Source organism: Neovison vison, chromosome X (assembly GCF_020171115.1).
Source record: "Neovison vison isolate M4711 chromosome X, ASM_NN_V1, whole genome shotgun sequence".
NCBI lineage: Eukaryota > Metazoa > Chordata > Mammalia > Carnivora > Mustelidae > Neogale > Neogale vison.
In genome coordinates, this window is record NC_058105.1 from 42329293 (window position 1) to 42350545 (window position 21253).

Consider the following 21253-nt stretch of genomic DNA (forward strand, 5'->3'; position numbering starts at 1 on the left):
TGTCATTTACTCTGTTATCTCAAATTCTCCCAAGACAAAGATAGACAAACATATGTAGAAACAGAGGCTCAGAGAAGTTCAATGCCCAGGGGCATTCAGTAAGTTAGTGGTAAAGAAAGAATTTTAAACCAAATCTTTCTGACTTTAAATCCTATACTCTTATCTGCCACACTTACCTAGAACAAGAAAGGCTGCTAGAATGATTTCCTCAGCTCTACTTCCTGGTGTGTCCCTGCTCATAGACCTTAATGGTTATAAAGTAGTTCATGATGTGATTTTGCAGTACATAGTGTCTCTAAGGAAGGATGCATGCTTCAAAGACCAAAAGAAGCCTCTGGATTAGCAAACTGACTTACAAACCAACCAAAAGAGGATAAATATGGAGTCTGCCAAGGTTAACTTGAAATTGCATTCTTTTATCATAAATTCAGAGTGTTATTGAAGAATATAAGCTAATGTCTTCTGGAAAATGTCAAAAATCCCATATACTTCCACAGTTTTGCTTGAATGACTTTTATAAGCCAGATCAGCAGAACTTTCTGAAGGAACTTACATACATTAATTTGACTTAAATATTTCAATTATAATGAAGACATCGATTAAATCTGGCAAAAAAAAAGCCTCTGAGACAAGACTTGGGACTAAGCTAGAAAGGCACTGTGTGGTGGTGGAAAGTGGTAGAAAGCAGCGTTGTATTAGGAAAAGCCCCAGCTTAGTTATTCCCAAACTGTCTTTGGAGCACATAAATTAACCTCGCTGGGTTCTGTTAGCTCATCTACAGAATGAGGTTAAAAGATTGTATGTTCTTCAAAGTCCCTTTCAGTTCTTATCAACTGAAGCTACTTCTTGTTTGCAAATGTTATTTGGTAAATCAAAAGTCTGTGTACCTAGAATTCCAAGTGAATATAAATAAATTGATTAATTAAAAAAAAGGCTTTGAGAAATAGAGAATATTTGGTTACAGGACAGAATAAATACATATTCTCTCTTGCAGAAGCTCCAAGAAAATGACATTAGCTACCTCTCCGGTATCGTTCTTCCTAGCTCTTCTTACCTCCTAGACTTATATAGGCCACTTGGTTCAATGGGGCACACTTGCATGCCCCCAACAAACAATGCAGCATCAACTAGCATAGTACTTGGCAGAGAAGAGAGATGTAGAAAAATCTTACTTGAATTGAGTTCAAATGAGGAACTACAAGAAGGAAAGGTGTGCAAACCAGATAGCACAAGGTAAGGAAAGCCTTCTGGGTTCTAACAGGCATAGATGAAGGAGCAGAGCTTATGTATATTTGTGAGGGATTTCAGTTGGGAAGCAGGACCCAATGTCCAAAAGCTGGACCTTATTTATCAGTGAGGAAAACTGCTAACTTTCATGATACATCTGCCTCAATATTCCAAGAATATGAGTTTTTCTCCCTGACATTCAAAGCCATCCAATAATCAAGTCTACTTTGCCTAACTAACTCTACCTTCCTATGTTCTCCCATAGTCCTCTGGCTTCACTTGGTCATTAAGCTTGAGAATGCATGAATTATGAATTTAAGAATCAGACAGATGGCCTTCAAATACTAACTCAGTCCCTTATTTGCTGTGTGACCTTGGGCAAGTTACTTAACCTTGCTGAGTCTTGATTTCCTCACCAGCAAAATAGTTAACACCTATTCTATAGAACTTTTATCATTCAATGAGATGATAAAATTGCACTAATAGTAGCTATCATTTATTGTGAACCAACTATGTACCAGGTTCTGTGCTCCTTTCATTGTACCACACTTAGAGACTTGTCTTCCTGTTGGGAGTAGTCCTCAGACTAACAATTTAGAACAAGGTATCCAGAGGGTACAAAGACACCTACTGGTCTAGGCAGGCAGTCAGTTCAGAATAACCAGTGAGCTTATACGACAGTCACTTTTCCCAAAGTGTGGGATTGGAATGGGGACAAGACCAGAATACCTGCTGTGTGGCCTTGGGCAAGTCATGTAACTAGAGCTTGAGTTTCTTCATCTATAAATTGGGGGCTGTTCTTTTTGGAGCTGTGGTAATGATTAGAAATAAATTTATTTAAAGTGACTAATATGGTACCTGACATATATAATAGTGACTATATCTAGCATGTCATTAGTTATATTCCTCTAGCTCTGAGAGATTCAAATGTCAGCTAAATGCAGGATGTCATTTCCACATATCAGCAAAAATACAGGTACAAATACCATATATGATATTTAACAACTTGATGAGGTTTGGGAAAATCATGACAAGTAGCTTTCTTACACTGTCATAGTCCTCTGGAGAAAATATGTAATATAAGGCCTGGACGCTGCAGTTTGTACTGATCCCCTATAGTAATATCAGTTGCCCAACACAATTTAATACTTCATTGTAGCCTACCATGTATACCATGCAGATAGCTCCAAAATTTATATTTCTATTGCTGACTTCTCTCTGAATGCCAGACTCATATATCCAACTGCCTACTCTACATCTCCTCTAGGATGTCTAATGGGTATCTCAAATAAAACATGGCCGGGGCACCTGGGTGGCTCAGTGGGTTAAGCTGCTGCCTTCGGCTCAGGTCATGATCTCAGGGTCCTGGGATCGAGTCCCGCATCAGGCTCTCTGCTCAGCAGGGAGCCTGCTTCCCTCTCTCTCTCTCTCTGCCTGCCTCTCTCTGTCTACTGTGATCTCTGTCAAATAAATAAATAAAATCTTTAAAAAAAAAAAACATGGCCAAAACAGAGGTCTTGAATCTTACCACAAAATCTTGCCTCCCTTAGTCTTCCCCATTTTAGTAAATATCACTATTGCCTACTCTATTACTAAAACCAAAAATCTAGGAATCATTATGAGAAAGTCCAATCATTTCTGTCTCTACAGTATCTCTTGAATCTGTCTACATTTTTCTATCTCTATTACTACCACTCTAGTTCAAGCCACCATCATCTTTCTCAGAAATGCTCCAATAGCTTCCTAACTTGTCTCTCTACCTCCTTCCATCTATTCCCCATGGGTCATCCAGAGGAAGATTTTTTTTGTAATATAAGTCAGAAGGAATGTGACATTTTCCTACTGAAAACTATTCAGTGACATCCTCCTGCTCTTAGGATAAAGACCAAAACCTTCTAAGGCACTGTGTTATCTAGCTCTTGCCTAGCTTCCAAATCTCATTTTATCTCACTCCTCCCACTGCTCCCTAAGATCTAACCACACTGCTTTCTTTCGATTCCCTAAACTTACAAAGATCTTTACACCACAAAGCTAAAACATGCTATTTCCTCTGAGATTTTTTCCCCACTCTTCACCTAGATGACTTTTTCTTAAATTTTCGGGGTCCCATCTCAATGTTATTTTGCTTCAAGTAGACTTTGCCGATGATCTACTTTTCAGTCTCTGTTATTTTCCTTTTTATCACTTATTGCAATTACTAATTATATACTTACTCATGTGCTTATTTGTTTAATCTCTATGTTTTCCCTACCCTTCATTATACTAACAAGCTCAATTAGAGCAAAACCATATCTCTTAAAGCAAAAGCTAACTTATTAACTCTTTTAACTGTTAGAATAAAGTTCACCTCTATTCACCCAGCCCAATGAGTATTTGATGAATGTGAAGAGTATCAAATATACTAATTGTGGATCCAGGGCTGACAATGACAGAATTAGATAAATACTTATTCACTTGTCTTAAAATGTTCTTTTCACCTTTTACTTCATATAGAGACAGGAGGTAAACTAATTAGTATCATGAAGATAATTTTACTGCCAAAAATATGAGGATATAAGGGTGCCTGCATGGATCAGTCAGTTAAGCATTTGACTCTTGATTACAGCTCAGGTCATGATCTCAAGGTTGTGAGATCAAGCCCTCTGTTGGGCTCTGCTTAAGATTCTTTCTATCCCTCTTCCTTTGTTCCTCCCTGCCCCCTAAAAAATGAGGATATAGATACTACCAGGTGTTTAATCTTAGGAGCAAGGGGGGCAAGGTGATTGGATTATGATTTTAAAAGGCTTTCTTTAGGAAAAGTGAAAGGCCAATTATTTCTCATGTAACTTTCATACCAGAGTTTATAGTGAGGCTATGATGCCCTGACCATAAAAACTGAGCAAACAAGTCAGGGTATTGGCCCACTATCTTCTGAACATAATTATCACTGCCTTTTTAATCTCATTTTCACAGAACATAGTGGAAAGAGTTATCAGACAGTCTAGATGGGCCCTAAAGCAAAGGATTCAAAACACAACAAAGATTTAAATTCATTCATTAAACAAATGTATTAAATGACTACTATATGCCAGATACACAAGTGGGGTGTTCTTCCTAACCAGTCAGACAGAATCAAAACATGAATATGCAGCTCATCACTTGGGCTTCTATATCTAGTGCTTCCCAGTTACTCCTCAGGATCCCCACAGGAGCATAGTGTCAAATCACGAAGAGATTTCTAGCTATATAAAGTACACGCAGTACCAATAAATGATTTATAGACTTGAACTGATGAATTATTTTCCTATTTGACAACCAAAGGAGGCAATTTAACTGCTTTTATAAACCACCAGTGAGGAATCGTAATGACATAAGGAATTGCTGGACAGGAAAAGGCCACTTTCCTTAACATGCTTGTTCTCGGGATTCAATTCCACCTCAGCTTTGTCTCAGCAGCCTTTGTTCTTGGCTCACACATCATTAAAATGTCTTGCTGACTGCAAAAGCTCATTTATATAAACAACAATATTTTCTCTGACCATCTTAATTGACAAATTATTCCACATGATTGCATCTTCTTGAATGAAAAAGTTAACAGTCTGAGGGGTTTGACGTGGCGGGGGGGTGGGAGGTTGGGGTACCAGGTGGTGGGTATTATAGAGGGCACGGCTTGCATGGAGCACTGGGTGTGGTGAAAAAATAATGAATACTGTTTTTCTGAAAATAAATAAATTGGAAAAAAAATACCTATGAAGGTAGCCTTGTGCTTGAGTTTGTCATAGCCCCTGGTTAACTCCTTAATTTTTTTTTTAAATTCATCCCCTGTAAATGAAGCACCCTATTAAAAATAGCAATTTGTCTTAAACCATTTGTTAGACTGCTTTCTTGTGGTAAAATGGCTGTGTGGTCTTCTTTGCAAAACTTCCAGTTATAATAATGATGAAAATGATGCTAATCATAATAATTAATATCATTTTTTAAATACTTACTAATTCCCAAACACCATTCTAAGTTATTTTCATCTATTTTCTTCACTGAACACACTAACATGTCCTTATTTTGCATGGGGAAAAAACTGAAGTTCAAAAGAATAAATTATTTTTTCTCAAAGTCACACAGCTACTATTATACAGGAGTCATGTTTCTCTGATTCTGAAGCAGGGTCCAAGGAAGCAAATCAAGTTTTCAGTTTTCCACAGGTCTTTTCTATGAATCAAATTCTTTGTTTAGCTAAAATTTCTTAGAAATTACTTCCTCTAGATATTTTTCTCAGCGAAAGATCTTATCCACCTCCACATAAGAAAATTTGTTATAGTCAAATCCGATTATAGTACTGCAAATAATATATAGTTCTATAAGAATTTACTAGTGGAAGGGGCTCAGGCTTTGAGAAAACCACCACCACCACCTGAACCTTCACTCCAGTGCTATTATTTAATTACAGTAGGACACTGAGAAAAATTACTCAACTTCTCTGAATTTCAACTTCAACATTGGTAAAGTGGGGCTAAAGTGACAATACCACTCAGGATTTTCGCATGCTCAAATGAGATCATATATGGGAAAACTTAGTATTTCCCTCCTAGTACCATAATTGTATATCTAAATGTCAAGGTAAACCTTTGTATGGGAAACAATGGAATATGGAGGACATTAGTCTAATTGGTAAGACAAAACCTACACCAAGTACTTGAAGATTATTAATTATATATTAGTGTCAAACAGCGTGGTGAAAACTCTTGCAAAATTGCCAAGGGAATTTAGGAGAAAGAAACTAGTAACTGTAAATGAGATTAATCTGTAAAGGTTTCATGGAAAAAGTACCAAAGTACAAATATGTCTTAGCAAAGGGGAGTGAAAGAGCATGAAGCAGGCAAGCAAGCAGGAAGAAAAGGAACTAGTGGCATTTGGTGAGCATTGTTGCGTGCAGAAGCCACGTAGGTAGTTTTTAGCTGGTTGCTTTAAGAGCAAGGTTTTGGAACAAATGTGGGTTTGAATCCTAATTCTACCACTTACTATCTGTGTGATCATAGACAAGTAACCTATCTCCTCTGAGTCTCCCTTTCTTCCCTTATAAAATATTTCCTAACGTTCAAGGTTATTGTGAACATTGACTGATTGTACAGTACAATACCTGACCCAATAAATGGTGGTCTTCTGAGCATCTATTCCATTCTGTTGGATCTGGCTCATGGCTAATCTCCCACCATATCAAACTCCTCATTTTCATCCTCTAGAAGACTGGCTTGAGAGAATAGTCTTAGCTTGCTCAAACCACTACTTTCAGGTTGGAGGAGAGCAAGGTAGCTGAGACTTTCACAAATGAACATAACAGACCTAGGAAAACCTGTGTCCATGAATCTTAGAGGTCTATACACCTAGAAGTCACACTGCAATTCCTTCCCAAGAATCCCCTCCCCTACCCCTAACTCAAGTCAGAGGAGTCAGCCAAGGAGTCAATGATCACCTCAGGTGATGGAAGAGAGCCACTGGAGCAGAACTGACCTGGATTGGGCACGTTTGCCATATCCTGCTGCCATGTGCTCTAACTTGCTCACCCTCAGCCCTCCAAGCTGGTCTCCTGTACAGCTACTTATGAAACAAACCCACAGGAATAAATGTTCTTATAGTCCAGAGAAACTTTGCAGAGAAACAAGACCAGCTTTCTGCTAATGGGACAGTTAGTAATATTTTTTTATTTGTCTCCCTATAAGGCATAGAAACATGCAAACATTTTCCAGGACAGACTGGAAATATCTTTGACCTTGTCTGTCACTAACAGGGTTGATAACCCTATATCATAGGTTGAGGCAGGAGGAGAGAAATGGGGGCAGGGGAGATAAAATAACAGAGGCAGTAAAGGAAGAGGGGAAAAATCACTCCTTAGACTGATACTCAAGGCCTTCCTTCCCACTAACTCTAAGCAGGCTTTTTTTTTCTTTTCTCCTAGTCACCCAAGGTCATGAGTAGAGTTGACCTTGTTTCTAGAGGGAGCAAGCAGCCACCTGCAGGGTATGAATTGTGACACTCTGGGAAAGGCCCCCCACAGGCACTGCAAAGCTGCCAGAAATTCCCACCATTAGTCATGCCTATGAGTTACAGAATTGAAATATCTATTAAACTGCAAATATGTTAGCTATAAAGGGAAACATTTTGGGCCATTATCGGTCAGGAATTCTTTATCTCTTTGAGGAACTAGATTAAACCCAGCAGAAAACCAGGATCTGAGGAGATGGGCTACAGAAAAGACAGGACATTAGGACATTTAAAAGAGTCAGAGAAGGGACAAAGATGTCATTCACAGTGGGCTGGGTATGCTAGGAAAGGCCAGGGTCACCCAAGAAGGGAGAGGGAGTCCTAGGAGGAAAGGCAAAGGAGCTGCTACCAGCCGGTTTTGGTCACGAGATTTTTGCACCTGCGACTGTGCAAAAGAACAGTCAATTATGAAATGCACAGTCAGTCATGTGAAAGTTTCCTTAACGTGGCCAAGAACTATTGACTGCTGAGGGCTTTCCTCATTAAGTCACACGAAAGGTATAAATGAGATACATTCTCAGATGATAATCAGGACACAGACATTCAGATCATGTTAACTGGTTGCTCAGAACATGAAGGAGAGAGAACATATGCTAATGATTTTTTTCCCCCTCACTGCTTCACATTGCATTGCTTTGGGGCAGTTTCAAGGTGGGTACTTTATCTCCAGGGCTTTTCATTTATCTGTAATATTTGAGACCAACTTGCTTCATCATTTAAATTGTTCTCTGTAAGGTGATAAATTCGCTAATACCCCTCTTGTAGTATTACATCCATAAATTGAACCCTTCACACTCTGCTTGGATCGACCAGTCTGTTGGGTGATGTGATTAGGATGGCTTCTGAGTGCTGTTCTCAGTTTGTCTATTAACTGCTCTCCAGGACACTTGTGTTTTTTGTTTGTTTTTGTTTGTTTTTGTTTTTGTTTTTTTTCCCCTGCTCACTGCTGGGCGTGGAAGTAGTGGAGGAAATTTTGAGCCCACACAGTCATTCACTTGTTTCTAAGTGCTACTGAACCAAACTCTTTAAGGAAAGGCCACAAAAAGACAATTTCCAAACTGAATTCAGCATATAGGCATGTTTTACTTAGTCCACACAATGATGAACAAACCACAGATCTCCACATAAAAACCCAGACTTCTACAATCTCTTTAAAAATTAGACGGCCTAATAGTACTGGATCCTTAAGTTCACATGATGACAGCTAGGGCTAAGTCAATACTGCTAGCGTTCTCCAGCTTGCCTCTCCATGTTACTTACACACCCGTTCAGGTACCTGACTCACCTGGCTTCTAGAAGCATTTGACTATTGATTAGGGCATCACCCTTTTGCTGGTTTAGACTCAGTCATCAGCAGTAAATGCTTTTCCTTTTATAGAAGGAATAGAATCACAGCTATTTCTTCTTTAAGCCAAAACCATGGGTTAGCAAATGAACATTTTATATACCATTTAATAACCTATATACCAGGTTATTTCAGGGATCCATAGACCTGAGCTCTGAAGTCTTTAATTTTGGAGTCTTTCTGGGGATACATCTCCTCTTTTTCTGGCCCAGAACCCAGGATTAAGGGACTAAGGACAGAGTAATAATGGGATATGATAGAAAAAAACAGTATATTAGTAATAAGAAGATGGGGGTTCTAGTCAGAGCTATGCCATTCACCAGCTGCCACCCCAGGGCAAATGTTTTAAACTCTGAGCCATAGTTTAGTCTAGTGGGGGTGGATTATATTATGTGATTGTACATGTTTAGGAAATGTCCTAAACTACTATATCTCATCCTCCTTTCAGAAAACTGTAATACATATTAGAATATGATATACACTAAGATGCCCTGAAATGCCTTGCAAGAAAGAGACCTGTTTAACTTTGACCTGGCAGACACATTGTCACAGAACCTTTCTCCACACCCCCTGCTCTCCTTTCCTTCCTGTCTTCCAGAAATAACTATTAACATTTCTTAGAATTGGAAAAGTTTAAAAAAAAAGCCTGTACCCCTGGGGATAAAAATATATTATATGTTTATAAAAATAAAAAATTAAAAACAAAAAAAAAGAATTGGAAAAGTTTAGAAACTGTTTAAAACACTATTTGTTCTAATGAAAAAAATTTAAAAAATTCTCAGGTTCCAAAGGGAACATAATTCTGACTCCACCTGTCTGATTTCGGAATCACATTAAGAAACCTGAATCCTGGGTGCCTGGGTGGCTCAGTGGGTTAAGCCGCTGCCTTCGGCTCGGGTCATGATCTCAGGGTCCTGGGATCAAGTCCGCCATCGGGCTCTCTGCTCAGCGGGGAGCCTGCTTCCTCCTCTCTCTCTCTGCCTGCCTCTCTGCCTACTTGTGATCTCTCTCTGTCAAATAAGTAAATAAAATCTTTAAAAAAAAAAAGAAACCTGAATCCTATGTTTCTTGTTGCAAAGAGTAGGCACCGTTTTATGTGTTGACTCCTCTCTACCAATTGAATCAACATTGTTTAATTAGACTGTTCTCCACTGCTTCACTTCTGTTAGCTTAAAATCATTATGATAGGGCACCTGGGTGGCTCAGTGGGTTAAAGCCTCTGCCTTTGGCTCAGGTCATGATCTCAGCGTCCTGTGATCGAGCCCCGCATTGGGCTCTCTGCTTAGTGGGGAGCCTGCTTCCCTCTCTCTCTCTGCCTGCCTCTCTGCCTACTTGTGATCTCTCTGTCAAACAAATAAATACAATCTTTTAAAAAAATCATTATGATAACTGCTATGAACCTTACTGGAATCCATTTTTTCTCAATATGGATTTTCATATTAATAGTGTCTTTTGACACCAAAATAGGAAGCTTGGCAAATTTTATCTTCTGTACATTCTTGCTTTTCTTGGATCCCTACTTTTTCTTGTTTCCTGTTTCCTGGCACCATCCTAAGTTTAAATTTAATTCTGTGTCCCATTCCTATTGATCTACTCTAAGGTACTCACTGAGATCTATAAGGACTAGTTTCCAAAATGTCAAGTGCATCCTTTTAATGGTATCTAAATTCCAACAGGAAATTTTGAATAGATAATGTCTAGAAAGGAAATTATAGTGGAATAATGAACATTATGATCAATATTTTGATATATTTTTCAATGTATGTAATATATATCTGGCAATATATGGTTTGTTCTTGGTGGTGGTTAAAAAGTTATATTTAAGAGTCAGAAAGACCTAAATTCATATCCATGCTCTGTCAATTACAAAATATGTGACTGAAGGCACATCACTTCACCTAAGTTTTCTTCCTCAATAAAATGGGGACAGTAATAGTATCTACTCTCATATGGTTTTTCTGAAGATTAAATGGAAAAAAAAATGAATGAAAAACACTAAGCATAATGTCTGCCACAAAGTGAGCTCTCAATAGATATTAGATCTCTGGGTCCCCCCTATTATGATTATTATGTAGTTGTTGGCTTACAGATCACATCTCCTATTATACTATCATTACTCAGTCAGAATCTCCATTCTGTTTCTTCCCCCAACTCTCCACCATATCTCCACATTCCCCTGTTTCTCCTAAACCCACTTTCACCCCAATGTCTCAGCATTAACAGTAGACTCATAAATAAACAGCCAGGGCCAACAAAAGCCTGATTTCAAGCCTGATGTGAAATTGCTCCCTCTGTGTGTAAATAGCAGCCATTCTCTACACCAGAGGAAGGTTATTCTAATAAACTATGCAGTCTCAAGGACACACGCAACAGTGCACTACAGTTAGTTATAACTTGGCGAAGTGAAATTAAAAGCACTTACTGAAGCCATGCATTTGAACATCTTCACCAAAAACTGATCCCAATTTCTACTCTCTAATTTTACCAAGCTTTGTGTATCCAGATTGTGTGCTACCATTGCTTAATAGTAACCTAGCAGCATATCCTTGAAATATATCCATAGAATAAACCTCTCTTTCTAGCCACAGCATTTAGACACAAATGGATTAAAAGATTATCCTAACATGTAAAGAATCCCAAATCTGGAACTCTAGAGCTGTTTATAATAATCAGGAGGACTGGTATTATTTGCATAGTCACCAAAGAACAGGTTGGTTTTGCTTTTTGTTTTTTTTTTTTCTAAGCAACCAAGTGCATTTCTAAAAAGCTGAATAAAATCATGCATTTGTGAATGATTTGTCAGGTGAATGGTGAATTATTTTCCAAATACAGTTAATTAGCGCTGGTTTCCTGCTGGTGTTCATTTTGGGAAGCCCCTATTATTTATATCTGCCTTTGACCTTCCCAAAGCAGACATTCTCCTCTAATCCCAAAAGACCCTATTACCTTATCTTTCCTATCCTCTCCCACTCCTCTTCTTCCATTATCACCTGTTCTACATTCTCACTATCATATAATCAACACTCCCTTCTCTTCTTACCACTTCAACCAGCCATCTGTACAAAATTCAATGTGAGAATAAAGGGAAAATATCTCTAAAATAACAAACAGCTACCTAAAATATGCTGTGGGAAATAAAATTGTTAGCTGTTGGTGTCTTTGACAAATGACCTAAACACACTAATGTACATGTCTATTTGTTGTTATACCCTTCCCTATTCATCTGTACCCGCCGAAGAAATAAAAGGAAATGTCCATGACATCACAAAATCCTGAAATAATTTATATACTAAAAGTGTTCCAGAAAAGTTGCATTTAAATCAAATCCTATTTTAATGCGGCAGGAAAGCTGGCTATTTAAAGAAATCTTACAATGAATTCTTTTATATGAAAAAAATTATTTCATAAAACCAATGATTACCTTCTAGTTCATAAGTCTTGAATATCTGGATCTTTTTGTAACTGATCTATTTAAAACAAGTAGCACCTATACACTTAAAAAAAAAACACTTGCTTTACTGAAGAAGTATTTCTCAAACTTATAAATTTTAAAAAACAGAAAAAAAACTTAAAATTTTGATAAACTTTTATATTTTGCATACTTATAATATATAATTTTAAAGAATCATGCTCTACATAATTTTGTAATTAGCCAATCCTATTATTTTATATTGAAATTCCTATTCCATACCTGCATATTGCTAAACTGAAAACAAGTATGAGGGGATTACGTGTTAAATAATCCCAGCCTTATATTTTGAATTATGAGAGGATAAACTGTTTAATTGCTTTGTAATACTGACACAAATCACAATATAACTTATATAAAAGTACAAATTAGGGGCAACTGGGTGGCCCAAGTCAGTTAAAAATCTGCCTTATGCTCAGGTCACGATCTCAGGATCCTGGGATGGAGCCATATATCAGGCTCCCTGCTTGGAGGAGAGCCTTCTTCTCCCTCTGCCCCTCCCCCTGCTCATGTTTTCCCTCCCTTTATCTCTCAAATAAATAAATAAAACCTCTAGAAAAGTACAAATTAAAAATAAATCTTCACAAAACAACCTCTTGAACTGGTATTCCAAGAGACCATTTTGTTTCTACATCAAACATAACATTTGAAGTATGTTAATAAATATATAAACTTGGTATCTTCTTATCAGAATAATGACCACTGACCCAAAGATAATTCTGAATTATTTTTTCTCCAGCATGCGATACATATTCAGTATATTTTTACTCAAACGGTAAATGAAAAATTACTGTTTCAGTGGCTGAGGCTGCTTTATCCCCACATTCCCTTAACAGATTTCCTTTGGTGACCAAGGATTTATAGTTTCATGACAGCTCTTAGGAAGTTAGGTAAAACAAATTTGGAGCCTATGAACATGAGTTTGGTGTGTGTGTATATGAACTAACATGACCACAAGAAAATCAAACCTGTGATTGACTTCTTTAGCATTATTCTCTCAGCTACTATTTCTCCAAACATAATCCTTAGAAGGCATATAACAGAATTACCTGGAAAAAAAGGCAAGTTCCCATTGTTACTGATGTGTTGAATTCAAATCTTGGGGAAAGAGATGGAACCTGTATTTAAAGAACCTTATCTTCATCCTACCCTTGTTCTTCCACATGATTCTGATGTGCATTAAAGTTTGAAAATCTCTGGGAAGTAGAGTTGAGGTGAAATTTTAAACGTATAGTTCAACTACATGAAAAGTTTAGGGAAAGTGAATTAACACCTTATAAAATGCCCCAAAGTAGTAGCTCTGGCTCTGTTTTTCAGAATCTAAAAAGAAACAAAAAAAAATTAAACATACTGTCACCACAACCCATCAGATGGGAGCATAAAAGAGGTTTGATGTTAACTTTATTCTGGTCCAACTTAAACCCAAGCCAACCACTATAATGTTACAAATTTTAGTAAATAATTCCTAATAGAGGTGTTCTGCAAACAGTTGATAAGGATTGTGTGACTGTGGTCAAACTGATGATACTGGAAGGATTTTTGCATGGTCAGGTCACTTATTAATGATGTATAAGTTCCTGATTGACTCTTCTCCTTGAATAAGACAGGAAGACTAGTTCACATTGAGAAAAAAAAATCAACCAAAAGAAGATCTTTCCTATATGATTTGGCTCAACAGGGTTAGTTATTGTGAAAGTTCATACTGGAAAAGATGTGCAATACTAATTAAAAGAATAATTTAAACCTCCACAGAAGTTACTCTACAAATTCAGACTAAGTAGAACTGTCATGTAATAGGAGAGAAAATGAACTAAAGAATACATACATACATCAACAAGGAGCCTGACTTTGGTCTCAATCTTACAACCCCTGAGATCATGACCTGAGCTGAAACCAAGAGTTGGACTCTTAACCAACTGCACCATCCAGGTGCCCCCTGATAAAATATTTTTTATTCCTTGTGCTAACATTCAGAATTTTGAAAAAGACAAAACAAACTGCTGACTCTCAGTGATCAAAAACTTAATTAAATATGCGTTACACCAATGAACTTATTCATCAAATGTCATTATTAGTAGACTGATTTTAATACTACCCCAAAAAGGTCAGATGAACATATGCAAAAATAACATAGAAGGAAATCTGTATTTCTAACATTTGTGTGAATATGTTATAATTAATCAACTAGTTGATGTCAATATTACATCGTTAAACTGGTAATGCTCAAGAGCATCAGTCTTAAGTTAATCAATATAATCATAATTATGATTGTCTGGATAATGTCAAATTTTACTATGGCTCAGGTTTTACCTACAATAAAAATGTGTGTGTGAACACTTACACACACACACACACACACACACACACACATACACATACATCCAAAACATAGATAAGAACAAAAAAATTAGGCAAGGTTTTCTCAGGAACAATAGCAGGTAGACTTTTGTCATGAAATTTCTTGGGTCCATCATACCCATCATCAGGGATAACATTTACGGTATCAGGTTCTGTCATGTCACTGAAAACTACTTTCTAACATTCTCCACCAGATCAGAATATCATGAGTTTCTCTCCTTCATGTGGTATGAGTAGAATTACTAGTTTATATTTCACTTGTACTTCAGATTTAAAATACACATATAGGGGCGCCTGGGTGGCTCAGTGGGTTAAAGCCTCTGCCTTCAGCTCAGGTCATGATTCCAGGGTCCTGGGATAGAGTTCCACATCAGGCTCTCTGCTCAGCGGGAAGCCGGCTTCCTCCTCTCTATCTCTCTGCCTGCCTCTCTGCCTACTTGTGATCTCTGTCAAATAAATAAATAACTAAAATCTTAAAAAAAATACACATATACATACTATTTGTTGAGTTTCTTTTCCATTTAAGAATCACTAGAAGGGGGCGCCCTGGTGGCTCAGTGGGTTAAAGCCTCTGCCTTTGGCTCGGGTCATGATCCCAGGGTCTTGGGATCGAGCCCCATGTGGGGCTCTCTGCTCAGCAGAGAGCCTGCTTCCCTTCCTCTCTCTCTGCCTACCTCTCTGCCTACTTGTGATCTCTGTCAAATAAATAAATAGGGTCTTTAAAAAAAAGAATCACTAGAAGCACACAATAACATCTGTCATTTATGAGCAGTTTTGTATAAATGATATTCTGGATGCAGTCCAAGAGGGTATCATTTCAAAAGCCCAGTAGAATCTCATTCTGAGGCAGGCATTACCTACAAGGAGATTCTACATATCAATCCAGTATATCTTTTCTGAGATGCTTAGTAACAAGATATCTTGAAGAGTTAAAAACACATCATAAAGGCAGAGAAGAGATATGCAGCAATTGGCCTCATGTTCCCTAAATCAATTGTCCATATTCCACATATAGTTTATCAGTACAACTTATTAACAGTGAGCTTTCAAACCATCTGATTTGCAGCCAATCCTAAATTCACTGCAAGTTCGCTGTTTGTTTTGGAAACTCTTTCTTCCCATAACAAATTATTATTTATTTTTAAGTTATATTAGTCACCATACAGTATATCATTAGTTTTTGATGTAGTGTTCCAATATTCATTGTTTGCATATAACACCCAGTGCTCCACAATATCTATGCCCTCCTCAATCCCCATGACCAGGCTCACTCATCCCCCCATGCTCCTCCCTTCTAAAACCTTCCATTTGTTTCCAAATTTCACTTGCCATAATTTGGTAGAACCAATTCTTACCTGTAACCTTCAATTCAGTTGTTCGTCTTACAAGTTTTCCTTCATACTTAAGTTCACAAGTGTAATTTCCTCCATCTTCTTCTTGAACTTCTTGGATTAGCAGAGCATTTCCCTTCTGTATTATTATACTTCTCCACATTTTGGGCTTACATTCCTGCAGAGAAAATATTTGTGAACAAACAAAAAAATTTAAATTCTCATCAAGTCTTAGTACTGACAAGTTATTACTTTCACTTTCTTATGCTCTTCTCTTTACTTTTCAAAATATATAACTAGAGTTAAGTCAATGACCATAAAAAATCACAACAGCATCTTAATGTGTCCAATTTAAATATCACAACTATCCGCCCAGTAGCTACCTTAAAAGACTGATCCCAAGTGCAGAAAGTAATTAGAGATATTCTACAAAAATGGAAAAGCATACAAACTCCCCAAGATGCAAAAAGGATATAGCAAAACCTTAAAAGTTGCTAAATATCATTATAAAGTCCTGTATTTTTTTCTATTTGACAGGGATTTTCCTAAAAGTCCTAAAAGAATAATGTTCATTTAGTAACAAAGCATACTACAAGGGAGTCTGAGGCATTATTAAAAATTCATAAAAAGCTTTACATTGGCAATATAGTCTACAATAATTTTAATAACTACTTCTTATAGTTAAAGACTGATGCTAATATTTCAGAGTCTCCCTTCCCATAATCAAGAGATACATCTAGGTGGGTGGGGGTGAGAACAAGGGTCAACAAAATTAGGCTTAAGCAGTTCTTTAGAGACATAGCTTGGTAAAATAAGGACACATTTTGTTCTAGTAATAAAAAAGGAGAAATTATCCGCTCATTTTCTGAGTTCAGTGACATATGACCAGAGAATAAGATCTGGGTTTGGAAGACAATTTTTCTACATGCCTGATGGGAACATGAGGGAGCCGTGCTACTAAGATTGGACTTCTCTAGAAAGGAATGTTTAACAATTTTCCAGAGAGTGACAAAGACATAGCAATAACCAAGTATGTAAGAATATTCAGCCAAATGGCTTTGCCTTTCGGGAATTTTCTCAGACTACTATTTAGATATGGTTCCAGTTTGTCTACCACTCATCTCAAATGTTCAACCAAACTGTGGCCAAAAGCTATACAAACATCAAGAGGAGGTGTAGGGGACAATTGTGAGGGAGTGATGAATAATCAAGGCAAAAATATCTTATCATCTAAATTTTGAATCTGTCAGTTAAGACAATGAAAAAAATGATTGTGAGGCCAATGATGTAAATAATTGTTAAGAGAAATTTTCTCTTTTCCCACTATGGTATATACAACATCTCTTCAACCCCTTCTCTCCCTCACCCCCACTCCTGCTCTCCACAAATACATCCTAAACATTCACATAAAGATAGAATCAGTGTTGACTCTCAACCCCAGCTCTACATACTTGTGTACATGTATGCACATGTGTGTGTGTGTGTGTGTGTGAAATGATTTAATTGAATGAGTATCCATTTAATAGTTTCTTACTGTAACAGATCTTTTTCTTTTATGATAGCAGGAGTTTTGACAACAAAATACAAGAACTGGCACTTAAGTTCACAGGTACAATATTTAAGAGATATGCTTGCTTTATGTCCAGTACAACTACCCACACACATTGTCAGAGAGTAAATAAAAGTAATACTATCTAGGGCATCTAGATATAAGTCTGCTTCACTCCCTAGGGTCTTTCCAAAGAACAGTTAAGGGTCTGTCTGAAGTTATATTACATACCATGTCTGGCAAGGTTTATCACCTATATGAGATTTGCTTCTGAGTTAAACCTTAGGATATAAGGTTTCTGAGAAAATGAAGAAGAAAGTCTGAACAACAACAAAAAAATAGTCCAGCTGCCACTATCGTCATACAATAATAATCCACAATTATTTTCGCATTGCTTCAAACTCCAATAGCCTCAGATTTCTAAAGAATCATTCTGAACGTTATTAAACAAAAATATGGTCCCTCTGGGCATTTTGAGAGGAAAGGAAAATGAAAACTGAGCTGCTTCACTTTCACATAGCAGTGGTGGGGGTGGGAAAATGAGCCCACACACTCATTGTATTCAAAGACAAATGACTTTGTTTTCTAATGTCATTTTGGGGGAAAGTCCATCTGCAATTAGCTCTAACCATTTTCATTTTTCCAGCACGCAGCTTTGATTTCTTTTTTCCCTAGGAAGTAAAATCTAAAGAGTGTATAAGAGTTAGAAAATAACCCCTGCTGAAGAACAGCCTGGAATCTTTACACATTCTTTGGGCTAGATCGAGATAGTCCCAACTGTCTTCCAAGTTGCCATCTAGCCTTATAAAAGATTATTTGTACCTAATAGAGTTTTGTGGATTTTTTTTAAACTTTGGCATAGGAAAATGTTATTGTCAGGTCATCTCCACCCTTCTAGAGACAATGTAGTATAGATGAAAAGGTAAACTGTAGCCAGAGCAAGATATCTCTAAGTCAAAATCTGGGGTTCACCCAAGTTCTGTTATCTTGGTCAAATTTGCTTAAGTTCTTTAGGTATCAGTTTCTTACTCTATATATGAAGATAACATATACTACTATGTGAGCAGCCAGAGCACAGAGGCTTACAGAGTTTATTCATTACATTCTTGTTGGGAGCACTATATATGGTGGTCTTCAGCACAGAGAATGCTTTCTATCCCTAAACTTTCACAATCTTGGATTATGTCTCCTCCAAACCCCCAGCTCTCTTTGGTGAAAATTGGTGCTAATGGACTAATCAGATGAAAACAAATCTTCACTAATTGGTTAGCCATCCCCAGGAACATAATACTTTAATCCACTGAAAATGTATAGCTCTTAAGAGGCCACTCCAACACTAATCCTAGCAGGTGGGTAGAGGAACTCTATTTTATTAGAAGAGGCTTATAGATGACCATCATACATCAAGCGACCCATCCTTTACAAAATTATTTCCTTGGCTATCCTTCAAATATCCGGGTACCTATATCAAATCTCCAAAGTCTTCCAGCCTTTTTACTCCACTGTTTACAGCATCTTTCCCTTAAACTGCTGGCTGCTAGGTTTACTACTGTCATTGCTTCTCTCCTGTCCTCAATCTCCCTATGACCTCTCTCCTACTGAACAAGCATCATTGCCATACCTCATTGCTCCATATCCATTTAATTTAATTTTGACAGCCTGTTAGGCAAAGAAATTTGAAACATGTAAATCAAATCTAAAGATGGTTGTTTATCTGAGGTGAGGAAAAACCTTCAAAGCCTTAAATATGAGCAGGTCCCTTATATTTGTACTTTGGGACCATTAAAATAAACTTCATCAGCTTGAAGCTTTTGCTGAAGGCCAGTCTTGCCGAGGTACCTAAGTTCAATAAACAGCTCCAGTTCATGTCCTGACTGATCTCTCATAGAGCTGTTTGTTATACAACCTCCTTGTTCAATCAAAATAATGTCAATCCTTAAAGACAAGCTTCCTTCCCTCTCTGCCAGCCTTCCTGAGTGGCATTTGTCATTTACCAGTATTTACTAAGTTGGGAGCCTAGAAGGTTCAATAGGAACATCTGTGGACCAAGTTTCTTAATGTAACATGTTGCTAGCCACATTTGGATGTTGGAATTTCCACCCTGAAACAAGTCACCACCATATTCACAGTACATTTCTGAGATATCATCATCATACAAACAGGTATTTTTTAATCAGTTTGATTTGTTGGTCTGGTTATTTCAGGGCTTTCGGAGCATAGGACTCATTTCTCATGGCAAATATACCAGGAAGATTTATTTAAATATTTATTCTGATTCTGAAGTTCAGACACAAAGTAGTTGGACAACCATAAACCAATCATGTAATCTCTGGTCCTCAAGTTATTTTAGTTCAAATACCTAATACTCATGCACTCTGATGCAATTTCTCTCCTTTCCCCTGGAGACTGGACTATTTCATAGAGTACCTAGGCATCCACCTAACAATCTGTAGTGAACGTGAACTTTCTTCAATTTAAAGATGGAAGACATAGGAGCACAATTGTAAATTAGGTATCAACTTTGCCCTTTTCATCCCTACCCATACTCCAAATTCACAGGATAACAAATTTGACAAAGTTTTTCCCCTCCCTAGCTCTATTTCTCTTTCTCTCTTCATAGTCTTAATGTTAAAGTTGGTACCCCACAGTGCTTAAAGTGTACATTCTAGACTCAAATACTTGGGCTGGAATCCTAAGTTGTATGTTCTTAAACACACCAATTCATTGATCTAAACCTTAGTTTTTCAACTATTGAAAAAAGTGGTGATAATATTTACCAATATGGCCAATTATAAGGATTTAAAGAGGTAATGTATATAGGTGTTCAGTAATATAGGGCATCACATGCTAAAAACAATAAATATTAACTACTATACTATTATTATCACTCTCATTACTTTGCTTTCAGATTACATACACATCCATTATGACATGTTAATGTCTCTCAGGAATTAATGTGATTCGCATTTCTATAGGGGTCTGAGACAATCCAAAACACAATCCAATGTTATAACTCATTTTTTAAAAGATTTCATTTATTTATTTATTTTAGAGAGAGAGAGAGAGAGAGATAATGCATTGAGAGCAGGAGGAAGGACAGAGGGACAGGAAGAGAAAGGAAGAAAATCTCAAGCAGACTCTGTGCGGAGAAAAGAGCCTAGCAGAAGGTTTGATCCCATGACCCCAAGATCATGACCTAAGCCAAAACCAAGAGTCAGATGCTCAACAAACTGAGCCACCCCAGCACCAACTCCCAAGTTATAATTCTAATGCAGGTGTTGACTTCCAGTTTCTGATTCAACAAGCAAAAGTTTGGAAGTTGTCACTACCATCCATACAACAAGAAAAAATGTGAACAATCAAAAAATCAACAACTCTTCTTATAGTCATCAGATATTTATGGTGACAGTGAAAACCACTACCCCAAAAACCACAGAGACAGGTGATACAGAGAATCACAACTTACTAAAAGCTGAAGCAAACACAGGAACCAGCAACTAACAGGAGCACTTAAGGATAACTTACTAATTTCTGAAGTCTATGAACTAGCTTTATATATAAAAAACCCTGGGGGGGGGCAATCTTTTGAAGAGCACACTTTTAGAATGTTTACCTCCAGGAGCCCCACCAGGTTTTCAGCATGGAAACTAGAGACAAATCCCCTTATGCTCCCGGCAAAGGAAAGAAAAAGTAAACATTATGAAATATACCCAAAGAGTCCTATTCTCCTTAATAGCCTGTCCTCAAAGTATATGGGAAAAGGGAATTATCTGATGGCAGCCCCTCTAGTCTTTGAAGTGAAGGAAGAAAAACAGCCAGCACCAGCTCCCTCTATCCTTGCTGTCTCATCTAATGGAGGTGGGAGAGAAGCTGAGAAGCACTTGTAATGGTCATAGCCCAGGAACAAGGTTCACTAAAAGACTGAAATCTAATCATAAGATTACATACTGCTTTCCCTT

At 37.4% G+C, this 21253-nt stretch overlaps 1 protein-coding gene across 2 annotated transcripts in view; it reads right to left on the reverse strand.

Annotated features, from left to right (window-relative positions):
* IL1RAPL2 (interleukin 1 receptor accessory protein like 2) overlaps positions 1-21253 on the reverse strand; it is a 1343934-nt gene that overhangs the window by 574113 nt on the left and 748568 nt on the right. For both annotated transcript variants that reach the window (XM_044234598.1, XM_044234599.1), the window contains one exon: positions 15770-15923. In XM_044234598.1, the coding sequence (XP_044090533.1) occupies positions 15770-15923 (154 nt within the window). The remainder of the gene's footprint in view (positions 1-15769; positions 15924-21253) is intronic.